The 23,251-nt window shown below is 41.0% G+C and overlaps 1 protein-coding gene across 1 annotated transcript in view; it reads left to right on the forward strand.

Annotated features, from left to right (window-relative positions):
- cntn3b (contactin 3b) overlaps window positions 1-8,379 on the forward strand; it is a 34,086-nt gene extending 25,707 nt beyond the window's left edge. The window contains exons 13-22 of the mRNA XM_076141465.1: window positions 1,256-1,373; window positions 2,257-2,415; window positions 2,782-2,931; window positions 3,483-3,553; window positions 3,960-4,194; window positions 4,614-4,723; window positions 6,584-6,770; window positions 7,368-7,480; window positions 7,580-7,745; window positions 8,288-8,379. Of these exons, the coding sequence (XP_075997580.1) occupies window positions 1,256-1,373; window positions 2,257-2,415; window positions 2,782-2,931; window positions 3,483-3,553; window positions 3,960-4,194; window positions 4,614-4,723; window positions 6,584-6,770; window positions 7,368-7,480; window positions 7,580-7,745; window positions 8,288-8,379 (1,401 nt within the window). The remainder of the gene's footprint in view (window positions 1-1,255; window positions 1,374-2,256; window positions 2,416-2,781; window positions 2,932-3,482; window positions 3,554-3,959; window positions 4,195-4,613; window positions 4,724-6,583; window positions 6,771-7,367; window positions 7,481-7,579; window positions 7,746-8,287) is intronic.
- Window positions 8,380-23,251: the final 14,872 nt, after the last annotated feature.

Raw genomic sequence — 23,251 nt, forward strand, 5'->3', positions numbered from 1 at the left:
TCACTGGCTGCTGGTGGTGATGAAATCAGCTAAGACTGCACTTTTACCTGTCTTGCCCCCCCAGGTGGTTTGTTTCTAAACAACCCTGTTCATTCCATAGAATGACACGATTTATCATAGGCAAGAGGTGACTTTCAGAGGAAGGATTCCCATGCACAGTTGAAGTGAGGACAGAATGTGGAACTGTGTTCAGTCATATCACAATGCAGACGATGATAGTAGGGGGTTATTCACTGCACAGCTAAATAAGCGCAGCGACTCGTTGTTGGAGGGGGTGTTACCAGGTAAAAGCTGATGAAAATCAGCATGTTAATGTGCTGCTACATATTAGTCTCTGTGATAGGAAGCCACATTCTAAGATAGAAGTTACTACTGCCTGTCTGCATGGCACATAGGGTTTGAGGTGTGAGTGTGTGTTTTAGAGAGAGAGAGTGAGAGAAGCAGAGCACAGCTGTTGATGCAAGTAAAGACACAATATTGTGTGCATGGAATACTTTAAATCTGGCTGTGTTTTTAAGATGTTTGCTGTACTTGATGACCTCTTGTTGTTGTCCCCCTCATATTACCTCCTTTTCTTTTCTTTTCTTATTTTCTAACAAGGCAAGACAAGCTTTTCACCAATTGCCTGCTCCTTAAAATAGTGTGCACAGTAGATTACAGGGTACATGTCGCCTCATTTCCCGTACATTTCCAATTGTTGACACGTGTCAAAAGAATTGTTGCACAAATACAATAATTATTGTACACCTAGCAACACACGGAGGAAACGATCAACAATTATTTTCTTTTTTCTCCCTGCTCATTCTCCACACATAATTGAAGTGTTCGTTTACATATAATAAAGTTCACAGCATGTTGTTTTGTTTAATCCAGTTTGTGAAAAACATAATTTGCTTTTTAGACAGGGAGTGTTACATCTTGCTCGAGCTTATGTAATTACTGAAAAAATCAGAATGATCTTCTCAATTAAGGGAGTGTGTTGGCTCAGTGTGTCCAGTGAACAGTGTGAAGCTATTATAAGGGGTTGGAGTGAGGCTGTGTTATTCTGCATCTCCCATGTTTATCGTTGGTGTTCTGTGATGCAAAAATCATTGGCCAGGGGACGCTTAGATTGTGTGAAGCATCATAAATGTTATAAATCCTCGAGCCAAAAGATAAATGATGCAAATAAAACTAGATCCCAAAGGCAATTGTCCTGTTTTGCTGACTTTTTCCTTCCGCTTTTTTTTTTTGCATTGATTATTTTTCTCACTAGACTATATCAGGGGATCTGATGGTTCGTAACATCCAGCTGAACCATGGAGGGAAGTATGTCTGTGTTATTGACACGGATGTGGAAAGCCTGTCCACCTCCGCCATCTTGGTCGTCAAAGGTAAGCGAAGCAGCTGCGGCCGCACGTTCACCCCCAGAGAATGAATATGCAAGTATCTTTCTTGATAGACATGTAATCACTGACTCATCCTTGGAGGTATTCAAGAGGAAGGGAAGATGGGAAGTTTAATACAGAATCTGTATATAATATGCGTATGAAAACCCCTGAGGCAGCTTGTAAATAAGTGGTGTAGTAAAGAATAATGAATACGACCTCTGTGAAAATCATGTCACATTATTATTTTTTTCCTTATTCTTGTGCTGCTGATTGCTAGAAAAGTGCATACTGACAGGTGTGACTTCAGCCCCGGCAGCCCCAGCCCCAGTTTCATTTATGTGTTTGGTGTATCTGGCTCACTTTTGGAGTCTCAGTGTATCTCTGGTGATTTACATTAGTATTCATGCCCTTAACAAACTGTAATAGCTGTCCCAGGTGCTTTGAGAAGGCAATGTTTATCACAGAAAATGACTATAATTGGCTCATTTACACATCAGCAAAATACCATGGAAGGCATTTGAATAATGGAACAGCAGAGTGAACAACAGCAACATAAAGCCTGTGTATGACATGCACAAAGCCTTGCTTCCCTCGATTCCTCTTGTCGCCGGTGCCCCCTCCCTTTGTAGCCTCTTCTGCCTTCCCGTCCCTCATAAATGACTTATCTAGTTATGATGATCTCGTGATCACGTATAACACTGTGGCACCACACACACACACACACACACACACACACACACACAAACAGAAAACTAAAAGTACCCGTGTGTACAAATGAAGACAGAATTAATGAAGTGTGATGGCCTTGATATGCAGCAAGGGGCAGACAAGTTTGTGGGATGCTCAGGAAACTCACGTTGCTTAATTAACGTTGAATTGTGCACAGGCCCCCCGGGACCTCCAGACAAGGTTGCAGTGGAGGAGATTACGGACAGCACAGCCCAGCTTTCCTGGACTCCGGGAAGGGACAACGGCAGCCCTATCACAGGCTACATCGTTCAGGGCCGAACTCCTTTTACTGTGGGCTGGCAAGCTGTTGACACAGGTACACTCATCTAGTGTTGGTGATCAGAATGAATTAATTCTTTGGTACAGCCCCACTACTCCTCCCAGCACATTTTATGTAGCCATGCTGTCGGTTTTTCCCAGTTGTAGAGGTAGCATGGTGGCATAGTGGGGGAGAAAAATCAGATAAATTATGTAGTGAAGCAAAAACCATAAAGTTACATCTGAAATGTATTGGAAGAGAAGAAGTACCAAGTCTCCCAAAATGAAAAGTGAAGTTTCAGTACCTCAGTTATGTAATGGTTCAACACGTAAATAAATAGATAAACTTGTTTTTCCTTTATTGAACGTAGACATCGTTGAATTCTATTGTATGACTTGCTGGTTTTATCTTTCCACTCTGCAGTGCCTGAGTTGGTAAATGGGAACATGCTGACAGCCACAGTGGTGGGTCTGAATGCCTGGGTGGAGTATGAGTTCAGGGTGGTGGCCCGCAACAGCGTAGGCTTGGGAGAGCCCAGCCCGGCTTCAGCCATGACCAGGACAGAGGATGCCAGTATGTAAAAATCGCTTTTTTTTAAAGGCCCCAAATCTATCGTGCACACACACATGCTACCATATATGAGCTCTAGACATTGGTTGTTAAATGCAGCTTGCATATTTTACAGATATGATATATTAAACACACGCACGCACGCGCACGCACACGCACGCACACACACACACACACACACACACACACACACACACATGAGGAAGTGCGCAACTGATCCTTCACCTACATTATCCGTTTTGCAGATTGCAATGCACACACAGCTGAGAGGAAACAGGAACAGTGTAGTTTGAATAAAATGTCATTTGCAAAATGTTCCGTTTAACAGACAGATTTCGTCTCGCTGTTTATGCATGGTGACATTTGGGCAATATCAGTAATTCACTGTTCTCTGAAATGTTTATTTGCACAGAGTGAGGGATTTGTGGGGTGGAAAATAGAAGCGAGTATCTGCAGCATGCAGCCTTGTCATAAGGCTACAAGTACAGTTTAGGCCTGTCGTTGAGCTTTGTAAACTCTGCTCTAATTGGTCCCCTCTGGGCTTTACCTCTCAGTTCCTGATACAGCTCCCACTGATGTCGGAGGTGGAGGCGGCACAAAGTCTGAATTAGTGATAACATGGGAGGTAAGTCATCTGTCACATTTTACTGTTCTCCCTATCGCCAAGTAATGGTTTTGCTTAATTGTGCAGAATTGAATGGTGCAATTTTATGACCAACATTAGAGCGAGACACCTCTCCTCTGCCTTAGCCTCTGAGTGCCATTTCCCCCTGCAAATGGGATTCTAGTCAGGGACACTGAGCACCTCCTTTCGAGAGTTTTGCACTTCAGCCACAATTACATACCCACGCAAGAGGAAAAGATAAGGCGAAAGGTGATTCTAGAGTGGTCGGGGCGGTAGCAGGAAGGACATGCTTAATTGCGTCATTCCTTGTAAAAGCGAGGCCAGTGTTTCAACGCAGAGATGGGCCTGTCTGTTTCTTTGTCTGTATGCGTTTTAATATCACTATAGTTTTGTGTTTCGCTCCCAGCCTGTGTCCGAGGAACTGCAGAATGGAGAAGGCTTTGGCTACATCATCGCCTTCAGGCCAGTGGGCACTGTGACGTGGACGCGGGCTGTAATCTCCACACCTGGAGTGGCGCGTTACGTCTTCCGCAATGACACCATCCCACCTTTCTCTCCATTTGATGTCAAAGTGGGGGCATACAACAACCGCGGGGAGGGGCCCTTCAGTTCTATTGCCACTGTGTACTCGGCAGAGGAAGGTACAGTACGAGCTACACGGCCAAGTAAAGTGTGATGCTTAAATAAGCTATAATCTCTCCCCTCATAACTATGACCTTCAATGGTAATGATGAAATGAGCTTTTCTCCAGTGCTGGTGTCCCCCTCCCCTCTCAAGCTAGCAATGTCAACTTGATATTAGTTATTGTGTTGGTAGATTACAGGAAATCCTTGCAGACACTTAGCACACCGCGCTGTCAGGGAGGCATCCTGTTAATTGAATTTGCCGGGCAGATAGTCTTCCCTTATGTCCGTCACAGATCCCATTAAGAGAGAGTGGAGGAAAGAGCTTTTCAGTGAAACTACAGGTCTATTCTGTGCCTTCTTCTTATTACTATTAGTGTGTGCGATGCCGTCGGATACTTCCGTGGGATTCTAACACCAGCGTTCTATTTCTGCAGTCCCCAGCGTGCCTCCGAAGACAGTTAGGGCTAGGAGTGTGTCTGCAGCTCAAATCGAAATGATCTGGGAAGCTCTCCCCGCCATCCCTGAACGAGTGCTTGGATACGAGGTATGTTATAATTCACTGCAACGGCTAAATAAGACAAGGAAAAGCGTTCCTTTCTGCAAATAACATGATAATGGAGATTTCCCCCTGTGGTTTGTTTATCAGCCCATAACCACCCTTCCATTTTTCTCTAAATATGTTTTTTCTCCTTTTTTTGTAAAATGTAATACTCCGCCACATCTCCCCGCGTGTCTCCACAGAGATTTTGTTTTAAGAGTAATAAGCATGAAATGACCCAACCACTTTGTTGCACCAACTCCGAGCCCCACAGAGGAGAATAAAATCACTCATCCTTTCAAGAATGCAAACAGGGCTTCGCTTTTTTTCTCGTCCCGCTGGTGCTCTTTCAATATCTGTCACCTCTGCTCTCCGGCACAAAGCGCCGCAGTTGCCATAGCGCTGGCCACATTGTGCTCTCCAAACACACTGAAGTGGATTTAAAGCAGTGCGTTTCAATAGGCAGCCATCAGTATGGATCTGGAGCACATGTACGGTCCTAATAAGAATACATGAACACAGCAACCAATGCCGTTTCAATCAAACCTATTTACTTTCTGCTTTAAAGGATAATTCACTTTCATTATATCACATAATCGTCAGTGCTTATCCTATAAATTTTTAATTGATAATAAATTTAAAATAGGGTTATTTATGGGTGATGGGCGAGCAGAGCTATCCCCCAGGGCAAGACTTCACATTTCAGCATAATTATTTATTGACTTAACTCTTATGTCACTTAATACCAGGCACATGAATATTGAAGATGACCCAAAGCAACTGCTGAATTACTTCATTTGCCTCATCAAATATCTCATCACCTGCTCCAGTAATTGGAAAGCTAATACCCAGAAGGAAAGCAAGCGCTGCATTTTGTGCCAGTGTGTACAGTATTCTGCCTCGCATTCTCGACTGGTGTTTTGATCGTGCAAATAAAACACCCAGGCAGACGAGCGGCACAAAGAGCTCAGACCAAATGAAACCCCAATGTGGTAGTTAAAGATGATTTTCAGACAAAGCTGAATTTCGGCTTTATTGGCTGCAGTTTGAGGACGACCTTGATTAACTGGCCAAACAATCTACATGATTGAATGGATTTCTGACAGATCACAATTTTTATTCAGCTCGTTTGAAGCCTCGAGAGATGCTTTTTATGAAGTCCCAATAAGATTTACCGCAGCTAGCCTAAATGCTGTGGATGCAAGCGTATCGTTTAAACTGAATAAACCTTTATTGGAAATTGTCTATGGACAAAACTCTCCAGAGGTCTTAATCAGTGTGGGCGCCCACGTCGTGGTACGTCCCGTTATGAACGTTCAGTGTTACCTGGAGCCACAGGTACGCAGAGATAGTCCTTGTACGCGAAGCAATGGACTTTGTTAACGCTATTCAATCCAGTAATGTGGCTTAAAATTGAGAAATGGTGCTAGCATGAACTACATCTCAATAAGGGCCGCTCAGAAACCGCTCCTGTCAGCTCTCAGTCCATCACTCTGTCGGTCTCTCTGGCTGCGCGCCTCAGCCTCACTGCAAGAGGAAGTGCTTGATTGAAAATTAAATGCAGCTCCAAAAATCACACAAACCAACCACGCTTAAAAATAGATAAGATGATATTTAATTGAGTTTTCCTTATTTCCCTGCTGGAATGAGTCATCATTTGATAGATCAGTCTATATACTTTTATAAGCAGTGTGATTTATTGATATCCAAATCCATTTATGAGAAATATATTATTAATCAGTTACCCCCATAATACAAACAGCATTTCCGATATTTTTGATGCACTACAATTTCCAGTAAAGCAATAAAAGATATCCTTCTATCTATCTTCATGTTCCCTGTGATGATGTATTATTTGGCTACCAGGTTGTGTACTGGGAAGACGACACCAAGCCCGACACTGTTGGCAAAGTGAGAATATCCGGAAACTACACGCTGGTTAACATCACAGGGCTGAAAGCAAACACACCATACTACGTCTCCGTGGCCGCCTTCAACACCGCTGGCCCCGGTCCGCAGTCAGCGCCCATCAACACCACCACAAAGAAACCACGTGAGTCCATCCCTTATATAGATCTTGCTCATGATCAACGTCGGCCCCGTTCAGTCTTAAAAGTGACCGCTGCAGCATTTCTTCCTGCATCTTTGAAAGAAATTTAATAAAAACAAAACATGAGCACTCTATCTATCACAGAGAAGAGTAGAACTATAAAAGTAAATCAGTCTCCTGGGAGAAATGTAGCTATAATCTGATATTGCTTTTTAAAGGGACAGCTGATGTTAAAACTGGACCTGATTGGCGCACGAGACATTTGATATCACTAATTTAGCATTTATACATGTAATTTAAACCATAGATTCTGGTTTGGCTATGGCTTCGCCCTGACTGGCTCTAATTTTTTGTTTTCAGTGGGACTTTGCTCCCCGGAGCCATCCTTGGCGCAGAAAGATTTATTTAGGAAAATAGAATGAATCCACTCTGTATCAATTACTGAGGATTGGATGCTGCAGTCTCAATTTATTATTCAGACTGATAAGATGAGAATTTGTATTGTAGTGCCGCTTAAGATTCGGAAACTGAGTGGAATGAATATTTTGTAATGCAGCATATTTACTCTATGTATCTCCCTATCCTCTGGATCTCATGCAGCACCAGGTCAGCCTCCCATCAACGTACAATGGACCATGATTGGCTCCACACTGAACCTTCACTGGGATCCTGTAGTATCCATGGAGACAGAGTCACAGGTCACTGGATATTTGGTAGGTCCCACATGGCTGCAATCTCTGATTTCTTCCTGACATAACATAGAGTGTTTGCATTCCTTCATTTTTCTTTGCGCCTCTCCTCCCCCGACTCAGGTGCTAGTGAAACGGCACCGCTTCAACGACATCAACACCATCCACACCGACAAAACCAGTGTGGAACTCAGCCTCTCCACCAATGACAACTATCGCATTCAGATCAAGGCCCTGAGTGAAGGTGGTGAAGGTGCAGGCAGTGAACCCATCCACATCCATAAATTAAGTGAGTTTCTCTTCTTCTTTCTTTCTCTCTTTGTATCATCTGCCTGTGACCACTGATAAAGCTCAAGTGAAGATTCAATAATTCAGAAAGAACATTTAATTTGGCTTCATTGCATCCCTTTCCAACCATGTGTAATAGACTTATTTCGGTTTGCGAGAAAAGCGACCTTTTTAGAAATGCATGCACGGTGTCATCCATCTCTGCCATTGGGTTATTATTCCTTGTTGACTGGCTGCACAGCTCTGCAGCATATAAAGCAGTCCTGTGCTCACATCCTGCTGCTGTGCAAAATTGTGAGGTGGCTCAGTTTGCTAGTCTGCTCTTTGATGTGACACAAAAAATCCTACATCTTATGATACTTTAATGGCCTCTGGTTGAAATCCAGGAATAATGTAAATATGGGGAAATGCACAGAAGACGTTTGGTTTATGATGACGTGTTCGAAATTTCTTCAATGACTTGGCAAGTGTAGGTTTCATTCTGTTTCATCCGAGGGATATTTTTGGTTCCTCAAGAGCTTGCTCTGTTGGTTTTGGTTTCAGGCATGGGAGCGCGGGGATCGGGAGCAAGCTGTCTCAGCCCATTGTACCTCTCCGCAGTCCTCATCAGTGCACTGCTCTGCTCTTTCTGGTGATGCCTAATCAGAGCCCTCGCAGCGCCCTCCCTCCCCCCCTGTCCCTGCAGTCAGCCTGTCCTATGGTAACCCTCTATAGGACTGGCAGAAGGCCCAGGCTTCAGCGGCAGGCTTGGAAAGGACCGGAATGGACCGGACGGGACAGGACTGGACTGTGCCGAAACAGTTTAAGGGACCACGCCACTAATTTCAAGGACCATCAGACAGAGACACGATGATTTGCGCGCACATCTTTCAGTACTTCTTCCAGCGTCATTAAGTGCCACCATGCTCTAAGTACATTTAAAGTGTTTCATTTTAGGAGTTATGATGTCTACATGAGTTGACTTCTTAGTATTTTTAAAGATACTAATGCCTTAAAAGTCCATTTTACACATACAGTACATACCAAAGTAGGTGACAGAGGCTACTTGCTTTATGGTTCCTATAACCCGGATCAAGGTTAGAATAGTTGGTTTAGAAATATCCTCTAAGATTTGTGTTCTTATAGACGCCTTTTCCTGAAGACGATGCTGGTCAGAACATTTTACAAATTTTGCCGTGGATTAATAGGGCTTGAGATTTAAGGATTTATTTCCCCCTCAAAAAGATGAAAATTGTATCAAAAATCCATGAGGAAATTGGATAATAGAAAAAAGCTATTACAGTGCTGTGTAGTTTGTTTTCATGAACACTTCTTCATAATTAGCAGCTCTTTGTATTTCCTCTACAATTTCCCCCTGAAATATGGGCCACAAACAGAAAATATTTGGAGACTTGACAATTCCTGAAATGTTACTTTTGATTGTGTGCATTGTTGGTGTGTAGTGGCGTTTGCAGTGTAGGCCTAATTCAGTTGAAGTATATTAGTTACATCTTCTGGGTGATATTGGCAGCATTTGTGTACGTGTGGGCATAGAATTCCAGTGAAAATCAATTCAAACTAATTTTTTTCAAAAACAAGGAGCTTTACACAAAATATGTTTGAGTAAATGATTCATTAGTGAATTAGTTCAACTAAATCTAATTCCATTCACAGAATATCTCTTGTAATTCCTCCACAGAGCTTCTATCACATTCTTAAAATTTTTTCTTAGACTTTATCAAATGTTGGAACTGTGCATTGTAAATTGATTAACCGTGCCTCAAACCCACTTATATTCTAAATAATTAAAAAAGCATCATCTCTCTTACCGAGCCAGAGACCCCTGAGCTCATGGCTCTCCACAGTATCCTGATAGGTCTTGGCATTTCACTCTCTTTCTGATGCGCCTCTAAATAATAAATGCCAATCACAGTCTGCATTCTCAGTCGAGGGAAATATTGGGATTGCAGTGAATGGAGAGACATGCGGTGTTACTATGTCAAGCAGCTCCCAGGTGTACTGTTCCTCCTCTACATTTAGACGACCTGTGTTCTAGATACGTAGATCATATTACAGAACATGGACACGCATCTACACCCCAGATGACCGGCTGGCCCAGTGCACAATGGACTACAGGAAACAGTGCCTTCACTACAACTCACATTTCATTTTCTTTTTCCCTTTCCCAAATCGCTTCCGGGGAAGATTTATAGCAGAGTCTCTTTGTTTGCTTTTCTTTCAGGAGAGGAAAATGTCGGAATGTAGAGCGCGTTAATGGAAAGGGTAAAAAATTACTTCGATAACATTTCCATTGAGACGAGTATAGCAGAGTACAACAACAAGGGTTGAAAGCTTTAGGAACGTCACCATGGATTGAGATATATGGTGGAATTTTGGTCCCAATATTTACAGTCTGTGATATCAGTAATGTATGACTCCATTCATAGCATCATTTATGGCCTATTAAGGAGTCTAAATAAATCATGCCACTTTCATTCGGGAAGAGGTTTGCCTGGAAATGAAACAAGAGGCAGGCTGTCCTTTTACCCCCAACATAGACGCCATCCCATCACCTCCGCCGCCGCCGCAGCCATCTATTGGACATACACCATGCTGAACAGCGAACAAAGCGTTGCTACTCTGCTGAAGGAGATACTTTTCATGCCCTTTATCATGTGGATGGGTCTGTCAGGAATCACCCAAGTTAGAGCCGAGGGTGCCATCATCGGGATCCTGAAAATGCTCATCTGGATGTTGAAGAATACAGACAGCTGAACTGCTACACATTACTGTGCCTTTTGCTGAACACGGGGCTGTGTACAGTCATTAGCTTCAGAGGCTGTCGTCTGTATTTTGCACTCCCCCTCCCTCTCCCCAGCCCAAAGTCGAATGAAAGCACATGGAGTTGATACAAGGTGACAGGGTGTCCTCGCTTAGCTGTCGGAACAGGTGTGCAGACCCCAGAGGCCTCGTAAAAGTCCAAATGGCCGGCATAATCAGGCTGTCCTATCAGCTCCTTGACTGGTTTTCGCAAAGCTCTGTGCTCGTTGATTAGACTGCTGCAGAGCAGTCGATGGGATATTGATTTTCTTGCTCCATTATTACAGCTGTCACATTTCAGCTGCTTGATTGACTGATGGCCACGTTCTTATTGTGCTTGTTCTGTTGTGATACAATGATGTTTGAGATGTCCTCCACAACTTCAATGACCAGATGACTTATATGCCTTTTTTTTTGTTTGTTTTTTTGTTTTGTTTTTGTTATACCAGGAGGAAGATGTTATTTGCTTTTTTTTTTCAAAGGTTTTTATGAATATTTTGTAGTGTAGTGGTTGATGGTGAATCTGAAATTGACTGGCCGGTTGAGTTTTCACTGACAGTTCTATCTTTGTTTTGTAAAAGCATAAAGCTGCTTGTGTGTTTCTTCAAGAGATGAGAGTTTTCGATCCACGTGGTGTAATACTTCTTTTTGTTATTATGCAAATGAGGTCTCATCGCCAAATTGACAGCTCTCCTTTTATTTACCTAGTTGTATTCAGCCTACTGTGTCGCATTACACCTGCTCACGCTCACAGAAGAAGACTAAACATAATTTCTGTCCTTGTGCTTTAATAAATACCATTAAGTACAATCTGAAGAATGCAGAGGATGCGATGGTAGCCACCAGGGTAACAGAGTGCAGTTTCAATGTAATGATCATAAAACAACAACACATATCTAATTATATCCACACGTCTGTTGTTTTAGAGTGGTTACAGTGGTCGTGGTTGTAGAAAGAAGTGTAATTTGGTGCAGTGTAAATAGCTTGCATATATTTTTTAAACATGGCCATCAAAGACAACCTACCTTGCTTTTTATATAGTGTGTTCTCCAACCTTAATACTGGTGTATTAATCAATGATCTCTGTGAGATACTGACATGTAGAAAAGCATTTTCATATTGAAAAGTAACTGTTTTGTCTTGTATACTAAAAACTGTGCATGTTAATCATTGTTTTGTGTATTTGTGTTGATTTTTCTAAATCTATAACTTAATAAAAATGTTTATTCCAGCCAGTTGTCACTTCTCAGATCTCTGTTCCAGGAAGAAAATAGTCAAGTAAACACAAAAGTTCCACTAAACTGAGATTCAGATTTATCAGCAATAGTTGCGTGTAGAAACTGAACAACAAACACATCTGAGGACTTCACATACAGCAGCTGCTTAGAAAACCTAGGCCTTACATTTATATTGTTATGCACTCAAAAATACTACAAACCCTCCCTTTAAGCATCCATATACTCTGATGTTCAATAATACAAATCAATTATCTGCCGTGACTTTAAAGGGAACATAGAGCATTATAGAGATTTCCATGTTTCTGTTTTAAGTATTGTCTCTTCATTGGCCCCTTCTTGAAAAACACCCACAGGGTACAACGCACAGCAGCTGTGACATAATCTTCTCATTTCAGCCTGAGCAGTACTCAGAAAATGTATGAAGAGTTTCCAGGATATGGAATCTAACACACTGGAGGTGATTCATAAAGCGTTGCGTGTTGTCAAGGGAAAATTGCGTCATGTTTCCTCATTCATAAGTGCTGTTTTTTTTGCGTTTGCCCTGAAAGAGGGGTTATACGACGGTAATTTGTTAATTTGCATGCCCGGCTGAGATATTGATAAAACACTGTCACGCAAAAATGAAGACCTGTTTCAGTGTGGCTGCAGGAAATATGGGCGATGTTTTATATTTGGCTCACATGTGTGAGTGATCGATAACTCCGATATGTAAACGTACTCAGTAATTTAAATGGAAATGTATTGATCGGATCTCACACACATGCCTCCAACCTCTCTCTCTCTCACACACACACATTCACGCCTACATTTTTCATTGTATTTCGCTGTTCTTTATTCAGCATTTTATTTTTGAACCTTCGCAATGCTTTGGAAAGCGGTCATTTTAGGTCCTCTCTCTCCTAAAACCACTGAAATGTGGCTGCCGGCCAAACACTTACTGTTTAGCATCATGCTTCATGCGTGTGTCTAGCCAGGTGTGTCAAATGCGTTCAGGACCTATGGATCTGCATTACTTTATGTACTCTTATAGGCGTCAACATCACATACTGCAGATTTATCAATTGTCAATACAAACTCCTACATTTATTATCAAACCATATATGTCCCCTTTAAACAGAGAAAGTGAATTATGACATGTTGATGACAGCATTATCATTGACAGCGTCATCAGAGCAGCGTTTGATTGAGACGTAGTTTGCTACTTTCCACAAGCCAGTGCAAGAATGGCAGACAGCCTCTGCTCAGGGGATTCACACATCAGTGGAAAGCAGGCCTTTTTTATTCAGTGAGCGCCAAACAGGATTACTTGATGCCACAGCGGTTTGTACAGCAAAGGAGTGTTTCAGAATATAATCACCCCTTTCATCAAAGAACAGCTTTGCACCACTTTCTCTGCAGTGAATTTTCTCCATCATTAGCCCCACAGAGGCATGGTTTCTATGGAGAAGAGGCTTTTTTAAAAATTCTATTTCCTAGTTGAGGTGCTTTCTAAGTAAGACATGAGCTTTGTGATTCAACTTGTTTGTATGCATCAGGCAGTATTGGTCGTTTTCTCTCACCCCTTGTTGACCTTCCTGTTTAGTTTTCATCTTCTTTTTAAAAAAAAATATGCAATCTATTATGCATGCAAATGATCACCATTATGTCCTATTGTAATGAGAAATGAAAGCTTTCTTTGGAGTCCCGCTGTTCATGTTTTTGTTGTGTATTGACAAGAAAAGTGATATTACCTTCATCCATGGAGAGAAAGGACATGGGAAATGGACCATGGATGGATTACAGTATTACAGCATTCTCAAACAAGTTGCTATTGTGAAAGGATTCTAAGAAAAAAAATCAAAACTTTCCTGCAAAATGTAGACTCACATGTTCAACCTTCACCGCGGAGGTTATGTTTGCATCTGGGTGTGTCTGTTGTTTTTATTTGTCTGCGTGGAAGAAGGATATCTCAAAAACACTTTTATAGAACATTTTATGGATCGGAGGGACTTGGTTCAACAAACATTTGACAAGATAGGGCTTTTGTTGACAATTTGTTCTATTTTTTAGAGAACTAACACATCAATCCTAATGGGAGAAAATCATGGGATGGTCCAACAACACATGTATTCCAGACACTGAATGTTCAAGTGTCAATTAAAATATATCCTCAGGTCACAGGGTCACATTTATGGCATTACTGTACATAAAGAAAGAGAGAAGACAACAAAAGTGCATCTACCACCAAAATATAGCTAAAATACATAGAATACATGCATGCAGCACATACTTACTCCTCAACAGTTAAAAAAGAAGATGTCCCTCTGTACGGCAAATTGCATGAATAATCAATTTTACATATCAAATTTCAAGGACATGATAGTAACGGTCTGAAATGTTTTAGCGGAAAAGCGAAATCTGAGGACTTCACAGAGCCTCGACTCTCTGGTGGTGCTATTTCATTTTCCAGAGAGCACATTAATCATAACTTTCTGAAATGCTTATCAATAAACTAAGCTGGATTCAGACATATTTTCTTCTTTTCAAAGGGAGTTTTAGTCCTCTAACCTTTTCACACCGAACCACTGATGTGTTACACAAAGTGCTCATTCAACCTTCACTGCATCTGCAAACAAAGAAGAGACAATAAAAACGGGGAAAACTGCTTTTATTTACATTTACAATTAATCATATGGCAGACGCTTTTATCCGAAGTCAATTATATTTATGAGATTTGAAGACGACACAAGTAAAGGTCTAGTCTGGAGAGAACAACAACAATATAAGTGCCAAGAACCTATTCTAGTGGAACAAGAGGACATAGGTGCCAAGAGGCAGAGCAGGAGAGAGCGTCTTTCTTTCAAATAAATAGGTAGACATTAAGTTTGAAGCTTTCTTGAAAGAGTTGGGTCTTTAAAACTATTTTAAAGAGGTGACTCAACATATTGAACGGATTCATTCAATCACCTCCTTGTGTCTGGCCAGAGATTTAGGGCCTCGTTGTGGCGGTTTGTTGACAGCGCCGGGTGAACATGAGGGAGCATGACCCTGAATGAGGGAGTTCAGATAAGTGGGTGCCATGTTGGATGCTGGTGAGCATCAAGGACTTGAACTATGAGGGGGCATGATGGCTAGGACCTCATTGGATAGATGTTCAAGGAAAAACGAAAGAGGCTGAATTCCATTAAGTGTGACAGCTTCACATTCAACAGATTTTGACCCCTGCCGAAAATATCAAAAGCAATAAATCTGAGCAATTTATTGTTTACTTCCTCTTCACTGATTTCAAGACTGACAAAGATAATGCCAACACAAATCTCTATTAAAAAACTCTAATCCAAAATATGAATGTATAACACATTAATACTTGTAATACCTACTTTATTCCAAAGTATGAATAACCATCAGAGGGACATAGAATGGATAGATAGATAGATAGATAGATAGATAGATAGATAGATAGATAGATAGATAGATAGATAGATAGATAGATAGATAGATAGATAGATAGATAGATAGATAGATAGAAAGACAGTCTTCCACTTCTACTCTCCAGTGCTGCTGCATTGCTGTTCATACTGAATGAAAACAGATTGTCTCATGTCTCTGTTATGGCCTCCCCCCACAGGGACAGCCCACTCTGTTCTGACTGACCAGCCACTGCATGGCAGAAACACATGCTGATGTCAGCATGTTCCAAAAGTACAGGACTAATCAAAGCCTTCAGGGCAGTTGAGGGCTTGAAAGCTTTTTGAGTATAAAATTGCTGTAAATTGTTCTTTTTGGTTTTGTTTACAAAAATAGGGAAAAGCTTTAATAATTACCATATTTATAAAGATAATAGAAAGATGTGTTGGATGGATGGATATGATGAGTATAAACAAAATAAAGTAGATCATATAAATATATATATATATATATATTTCTTTGTTGGGTGTGTAATCTAAAAAGCCAAACAATCCATTCTCTCTAAAATATTAGTCTATTCTTAGAAAAATAAAAGCCTCACCATCCTAACAGGAGTGGTGACAAAACAGGGGGGGGGGGGGAGAGGGGCATAAATCTTCAGCTACCGGTTGACAGATGTTTCATCCTTTGTAAATAATAATGGTGAATAATTCTGAACATCACCTCCTTATCTTATTTGTAATGTGATGTTTTGAATTTTAGCCCAGTGAGCTGAGATTTGATCTGACATGTTTACACAATCAAACTACATGACTCGCCTTGTTGGGAGTAAACAAACTAAAGTCTCCCGTTAAGGACACACAGCCTGTATGTACTCTGAGCTGCTGCCTATGAAATGAAACACAGCCAATATGTCCGTCTGTCATATTTCATCTTCCTCCAGTTTACAGTTTGTCATATTTACAGTTTGCGTTGACTGTAAATTAACTCATGCAGCCTCTATGCCAACATTTAAGAAGTATGGATTTAGGTTAATAATGTGAGCGCAAAACTCAAACTGCAAATGTGAATGCAGAGGTATGATTTGTGAGTTGGAACATAAAAGGAAGACGCATGAATAAATTAGATAAAATGTCAATCATTTAAAATGACATAGTAGTATTAACGAAACTTAATGAAATCATTTCTAAAGCTACTCTTCCCCTTCATCGTTTAAGACTTAATTACATTATCCACAGCAAATTGTCTTTTACTGGAATAGCCCAGATTCAGCGCTGCAATAATGTACATTGAGGATACAATCCAAAGTGAACGATAGTCAACTTCAAGGTCTGTGTTTGTGATATCACACACACTCAGGAACTTCTGTCATGGCATCAGGTCATTGTTATCATGACACTCTTGTTACTCCAAATGAGGCATAATTAAGGAGGTGATCGACGCTGAGCGCATCGCTAATTAAGGAAGGAAATGTCATCGTCGGTGACTGGTGTGAACCGCAGTTATCAGCAGGAAGCAGTGTCAGATTAAAGTGGGACATTTTTCCCCCCGGAGACTACAAAGACAAGTGTTGATTTTCTTCACAAAGCGCCGTTTCATCAGGTGCTGCCTCCATGTGTGGCAACGATACTGAATGTGACAGAAATTTGGACCTCTAAAGTGAAATCTAAAGTGGAACTCCTGAAGATAAAACGATATGGACAGGAAGCAACTGTGATTGAAGACTCGGGCAGCTTTTACTGAAGGACGTCTGTTGTACAGTCAAAGTCAAACAAAAAAAAGGAAGACGGATCTAAAGTAGCCAAAATGACAGATAGAGACAAAAACATCTGTGGTCAAGAGCTTGAAATGATTTGGCAGAGAACAAAAGGGAAAATGGCCGGTTCATACATCGATGGGCTGATGAGGAGATTGGAAACAGGTGAGATTTCGGTGATCATGCTGAAGAGGGCAAATCAGAGGACAGAGAAGAGCTGGTAGAGACGGTAGAGAACTGCACTTTCTGGAAATGTAAAAAGGTTAACGGCAAGGTAACCTGAGAGAGGAGGAATCCAGATTTCCTACTCAGGACGAAGTAGTTTGATGTTGTAGCTTCAGGTAACATTGATTAAGCTTCAAATTTAGGCCGGGATTGTACTTGATTGGACCTCTGTGAGCTACGTGAGCAGGGTTGCTAAATAATACATCAACCAGGAATCAATGTGAAGGTCGAACAATAACTCATGCCTGAACATCTTAAAAGTGTCTTCTGATTTCAAGCAACAGCGTGATCAAAGATGGAGAAAATCGAGGAGATCAGCACTTTCACAAAGGCAACAACAGCACAATGGTTGGTAGGACCGCTGAACAAATCCTCTTTTCTTCTTGGTAGCCAACACGTATACACATATGAATGTTTAACATCAAGTATAATCCTGTCCTTAAATGACTAAAGGATTCCGGAGCAACAGCAAGGAATCATGGGCTTCTTTTCAAAAGTAACAGCGCTCCTTGGCCGCGTCCCTGGGCATTATGGATGCTCCATCAGTGTTCACTAATTAGAAGGGCGCCTTTTCAACAGATGACAAGGGAAGGGACACAGGAGGGAGGTTTGGAAATTAATCACTGAAGTTTATTAATGAGGGGGTATCTGCCCTGTGCGGTTGGAGAACAATATGAGAAAGAGCGATCAGAGGCGAGCTCCATCCATCACTCTACAAGCTGCAGACACCGGCGGAACAAAGCCTTTAGAAGCAATATCCAGTCAAACTCAGTGGAAGAACAGAACTTATTTGATCATAAGCACTCTTTTCATTCAGATTATTCAGCTTTTCTCCTCCAAAACAGAATTCTGTGATTGCGACGTCTAGCCAATATTCACATTTGCTGTTCAAAAGGAAAATGGGTGGAGACGGCCATTTGCTGGTGCCATGATACACGATGTCATCACCGCCTGTTGTCCCCCATGTGTCCCCGCCCCGACACCTGACTGCAGCTACTTCAGCAACTAGGCGAGGTGAAGCAAATTGATTTATAATTGGCACAATTCAAGCTGCAGATGGATGTCAAAGTGCTTTACAAAGTTACAAGACGTGATTAATCTGCACTTGGACAGCAATATAAAACCTCAAATTTAAAACGACTGTTGTAAAGTTTTTTGAGTTTTTGAGCCTACAAAAGATGGGGCCGACCTAAGACTCAAGGATTTTATTCCAAATATTTTCTGTATGAATTGTAAAAGCACTCTGCCCTTGCTTTGTTCTGACGCGAGGAATAATAAGCCGACGTCTAACAGGATCTGTAACCAGTTCGCAACAGAGGAATGAAATTGACGAAAACCATTTGTGCTTTGTAAACAAACGGCAGTGATTTAAACTCATTTTTTGCAGAGGTACCATTGTTTTTTGGAGCCTTTATTGTCAAGCCTACCCCCAAATATGGACATGATAAGTCTTCAGAAGGCATGCATTCCTTGATTTTAGCTATATTTAGTTAATTGTTTTGATGTGGGTGGTAAAAGAAAAAGCTGCTGCTGACACCCTGCTGGCTAATTGTCTCTATAGGAGACAAAGTACTGCTACAGCATCAGTTGAGTCTATTTCTATTTATTCTAGCAGCTCCAATGCACATGAAATGTTTTTTCTATGATTGTTAGATTCCAGTTTCCCTTCCGCGGTCACATCAGGGCCTCACACAACATGTGACCGCATCAAAGGCTCAATTTGCATGTCAAACTCTTTTATACTCCCCACGTAAAATCTAATGTCCAGTTAAAGTATAAATCCTCACCCTAATACAGCTCTGCACCGTTATATTTTATGTTTCAACAAATACGACATCATATTAGTCATGGCCGGCTGGAAATCTCCAATGGTCCTATTACATTTGCAAGCGTCTGTTACTATTATAGCAGCACGCGATAACCAAGACAAAAACACACCCAAGACAGTACTAGACAGTCATCATAACGGCCTACTAAAACCACACAGCCAAGGAAAAAAAGCTTTTAAAAGAAGAGCAATGCTGCCTTATGGTTATTAAAAACACATCTGCACCTCGAGTAGAGAGAAATCAAATGATTGCCAAAGCACATCTGACAGTCTACAGCGCAGCAGCTTGTTATCACACCAACAATACCGCACAGCTTATTATCACACCAGTGAACAGCAGAGGAGCATTGTATTAAGAATCTGAAAATCCACCCAGTCTTTAATTCACACCAACATTCCCATCTTGAGTTGGGTTTTTTTGCTTGTTGCTACCGTTGCAAACCAGGGTAATCAAATCTCCCATTCTAGCGTCAGGTCCACTCTCTGTTCATGTCCCGTGTATTCACCTCCACTTAAACCGAGGTTGCTATTCCTGAAGCAATTTCCAGCGATAATAGAACAAAAAGTTAATTAATTTCAACCATTGCTCAGAAGTAACACGGCATTAAATGGAGAAATTAAGCACTTAACAGGTGCTGTAATCATGGACTATTCCTTGATTAATAAATGCAGTGTGGCACAGTTTTCGCCATTGCCAACACATTTCTTGGTACTATCGCCAAGATTCCATGCACATTACCTGCATGTGTGTACTCCTGCTGCAAACATTGCTGGTTTGATTATACAGGGTTGATATTGCCTGGATTCATATATTATAGAGACGTGACGACACTGTGTGCAGTCAAAGGGGATCGCCTCGTTTTCTGCATATCGAAGCCTTGCAAAGGTTTTGAAATAGATATTAACATTCGTACATTATGTTGTCTTTCAGCTTTTCAATCAAGCCAATTTCATGATGGAGGCAGAATAAAAGCTCTTTAACAAGCGCTGCCATGTTAACACAGCTTCTCTCTTCAACTAAAGCACTGTGTTCAGATGAGTGACTGTTACAAGTTGTGTTAATATAAGGGGCAGTTGAGCGAATGATTATAACCATAGATCTTTTGACTAACAAGTCGAAGTTGCGGATATATTTCCATTAAATCGGGGCTTTAAACTAAATCATACTCTAGAAAAGGACTGACAGCACGAGTTCAATCTTTTCTCTGTTTTTCCACCAGTGAGAGACTGAAGGTTTTCACTTCAAATCCCAAACGAGCAGAGAAAGTGAATGAGAAATGTTTTCCCTCCCTCAATGACTACAACGGAATTGCCCTTGATATAAGCACTTAACCCCCATTTGCCCTGACGGAGCTGCTCTGTGGCCAGCAGAAGACGAGTGTGCTCCTGCTGGACAGCTTCTAACTGTCAGTGTGTAAGCGGGGAGGCACAGTGTGTTTCAACAGTGAACGATTCTAAAGTTGTATTTGTCACATACACTGTAGTACAATGTGCAGTGAAATGCCTTTTCTGGATGATTCACAGACTGGGCTGACAGAAAACATACAAACATCTTACTACATTGAATAAATCGACTGAAAATGATCCAATCAACACATTATGTAAACAACTGGGGCACTCGTTGGAATTTATACCTCCACCAAGGGCAATTAAAGGTAATTATGTCTCCGTCTTTCATTGATGAAACCTAACAGGTTATTGATCAGTCCATGTTCAAACCCCTCCCTTCGCTGAAAAATGTTTTTACCATTTCCGATTCCAGAGTGTGGTCATAACAGACTGACCATTTTGATCACATTTGATAAATGAGCCACGCCCACTCAAGTTTGCAAGCCAATTATAATAAAACAGTTAAGAATATATGTTCTCCCAACGAACAAGTGATCCGTCTGATAAATACACATACAGACGGATGGAAATGATCTACAGACATAACAAGGAGACAATACAAACATGCACAGAAGTACACAGAATTCTCGTGCGTATGAGTACGAGAGGAGATGTGGGTTGCTGGTCTTTGGCACAGGAACAATGATGGCGACTACAGGCCGGGCATGGGGGAGGTATTAAAGATGCTGGTAAACAAGGTGCTAGATGATCTGCCTCGGCCTTGAGCACACGTCCAGGGAAGCCGTCTGGTCCTTCCCACCACTGATGTGTCTGCCTTGCACCGAGAGGGAAGGCGGCTGCACACCAAAGATAATGAAGCAAAATTACATTCAAAAACTCTAAGTGCTGTTTTCTTTTGAAAAGGTGACCTAGATCAGACAAATTGGGTTTTCAAGCTCATTTGGACCAAACAAGAGTTGAATATGAAAAGGATTAAAAAGCCGTCTCTAACCTTCTTCTGATCATTTCTAATGGTGCCGTAATTACAGGAACACTAAAACAGTGACAGAGGATGACATTCAATCTCTTTTGTGCAGAATGTTGTTTTTACCTCAGTATTAGTCCGCTTCCCAGTTTCCCTTTTTCTCTCTTCTGTGAATTTAATGAGTATTTAATCACAATGCATCAGAAAGGTAATTTATTGAGTAAGATAGGTTCATCGGTCATATTTTAATTAATAGTTCACCTTGTGTTTGTAGCCGTGATCACTGCAAGCTGTCAGGATGTTGGTTTGTAATATATCACGATTGTGTGTTTCTATTTCTTCCTTCCTTTACATAAATGAACATATATGATGAACAGGAAGTGTATATATATCTCTTTTTGGATGCATTTCTACAAGCATCAACGGCAGCTTTGGTAATGTGTTATACATACCTGACTAAATTAGACTTTGAAAATGAGGGAGAGTTTCAAAAAGCATATTCTTTCTCATTCAAAGCTCCTAAATCTGCACATCAAGGCTGGATGATGTGTTCCTGCCCAAACTCAAAGCATTTAGCTTCAAACTTCAACATGTTTCACTCCTGTTTGAAGACCAAAAGGTAAAAATAAAGCAGCAGATATTCATACAAGTCTACCAACTTTTTGTGAACAATTTGTTCAGCTCTAATTGCATTTTCGGCAAATCTTATTTGATTAATTTTTTCCATTGCCAGTCTTATTGCAGAGCGTTACACTGCAACGATGGCAGCAAATTATACAAGTGCATGCACCTTGCTGTTGGAGACATTGATAGATGATTTTTTTCATGCCTCATAATATTTCTTACACCAAGAGGAATTTTCTGCTAAAACATCAGGATTATGCCAAAACTCAAATAATAAACCTTAATAATAAATCTTCCCCTGGATCCAAGCAATAACACAGAGAAACTAAATTATGTTTACTCACTGGATACAAACGTACAGTGCATGTTGTAGTTTTGAAGTTAGGAGCCTGATGACCTTGAAACCTATCAGCTATTTTCAGGATAACAAATTTTCTTGTCAGAAATTATAAATATGTATTGAGACGCCATAGACATTTAATATACATTTCACTGTAGATATCTATATTTAACTGATTAGATTATATTTATCTCTTCCATATTTTGTCATTACTTTGGTGATCTTCTTCCTTCACACCTTCAGTGTCTAGACCATAGGTACACTTGTTAACATAACATTTTCTGGATCTCTCTCTGTAACTATTAATAATGCATCAAAACTGTCCCTGTGATAATATAATCAGCATCACCTCAGCTGCAATGTTGTAGTAGCGAATCCATCAATTGGTTTCTGTCCAAGTATATATTTTATGCTATGGCTCTCTGTCCAGACGCAGACTGAATTGCCCCTTTTGACAAGTTCAATGTGACACTACCTAAGACATAGAGTGAGTCATATACATCCCATGTAATCATTGTCAGACTTTGGTTGGAACGACGTGCACGGAGAGCTTGAACGGGCACTTAATTGAGCAGGGCCAAACAAGAGCCTGGCAGATGACATATGTTAATAAGTCAGCTCTTTTTCTGCTCTGTAATTCGCACTCATGCACACAAGCCTCTTGCTAATTAAACATGTATCTGAATTATACATTTGTATCTACAGCGCCCTGAAGCGATAGATGGTGCGGTGATGAACTTTGCTGTTTATGTTAAATCATCCAGTATCTGTGTTTCTTCTTTTCCTTCCAAGGGATCTTGACAGTCCACATGTATTGAATCTTGAATCTACGACTACCTTTGCTCTGTTTCTGGCGATCGCTCTGAGGTTTTCTACAGACTCACGTGGAGCCTGATGTTATAAACGAGGTCTGACAGTCTCACTATAAATCCCTGAGCTGAGATGTAGAATTCCCCGCTTCTTCATTATGACTTAATTAAGCATCTTAACCCAAAC

Source organism: Genypterus blacodes, unplaced genomic scaffold (genome assembly GCF_046128005.1).
Source record: "Genypterus blacodes isolate CSIRO-AG114 ecotype Tasmania unplaced genomic scaffold, CSIRO-AGI_Gbla_v1 ptg000017l_1, whole genome shotgun sequence".
Taxonomy (NCBI): domain Eukaryota; kingdom Metazoa; phylum Chordata; class Actinopteri; order Ophidiiformes; family Ophidiidae; genus Genypterus; species Genypterus blacodes.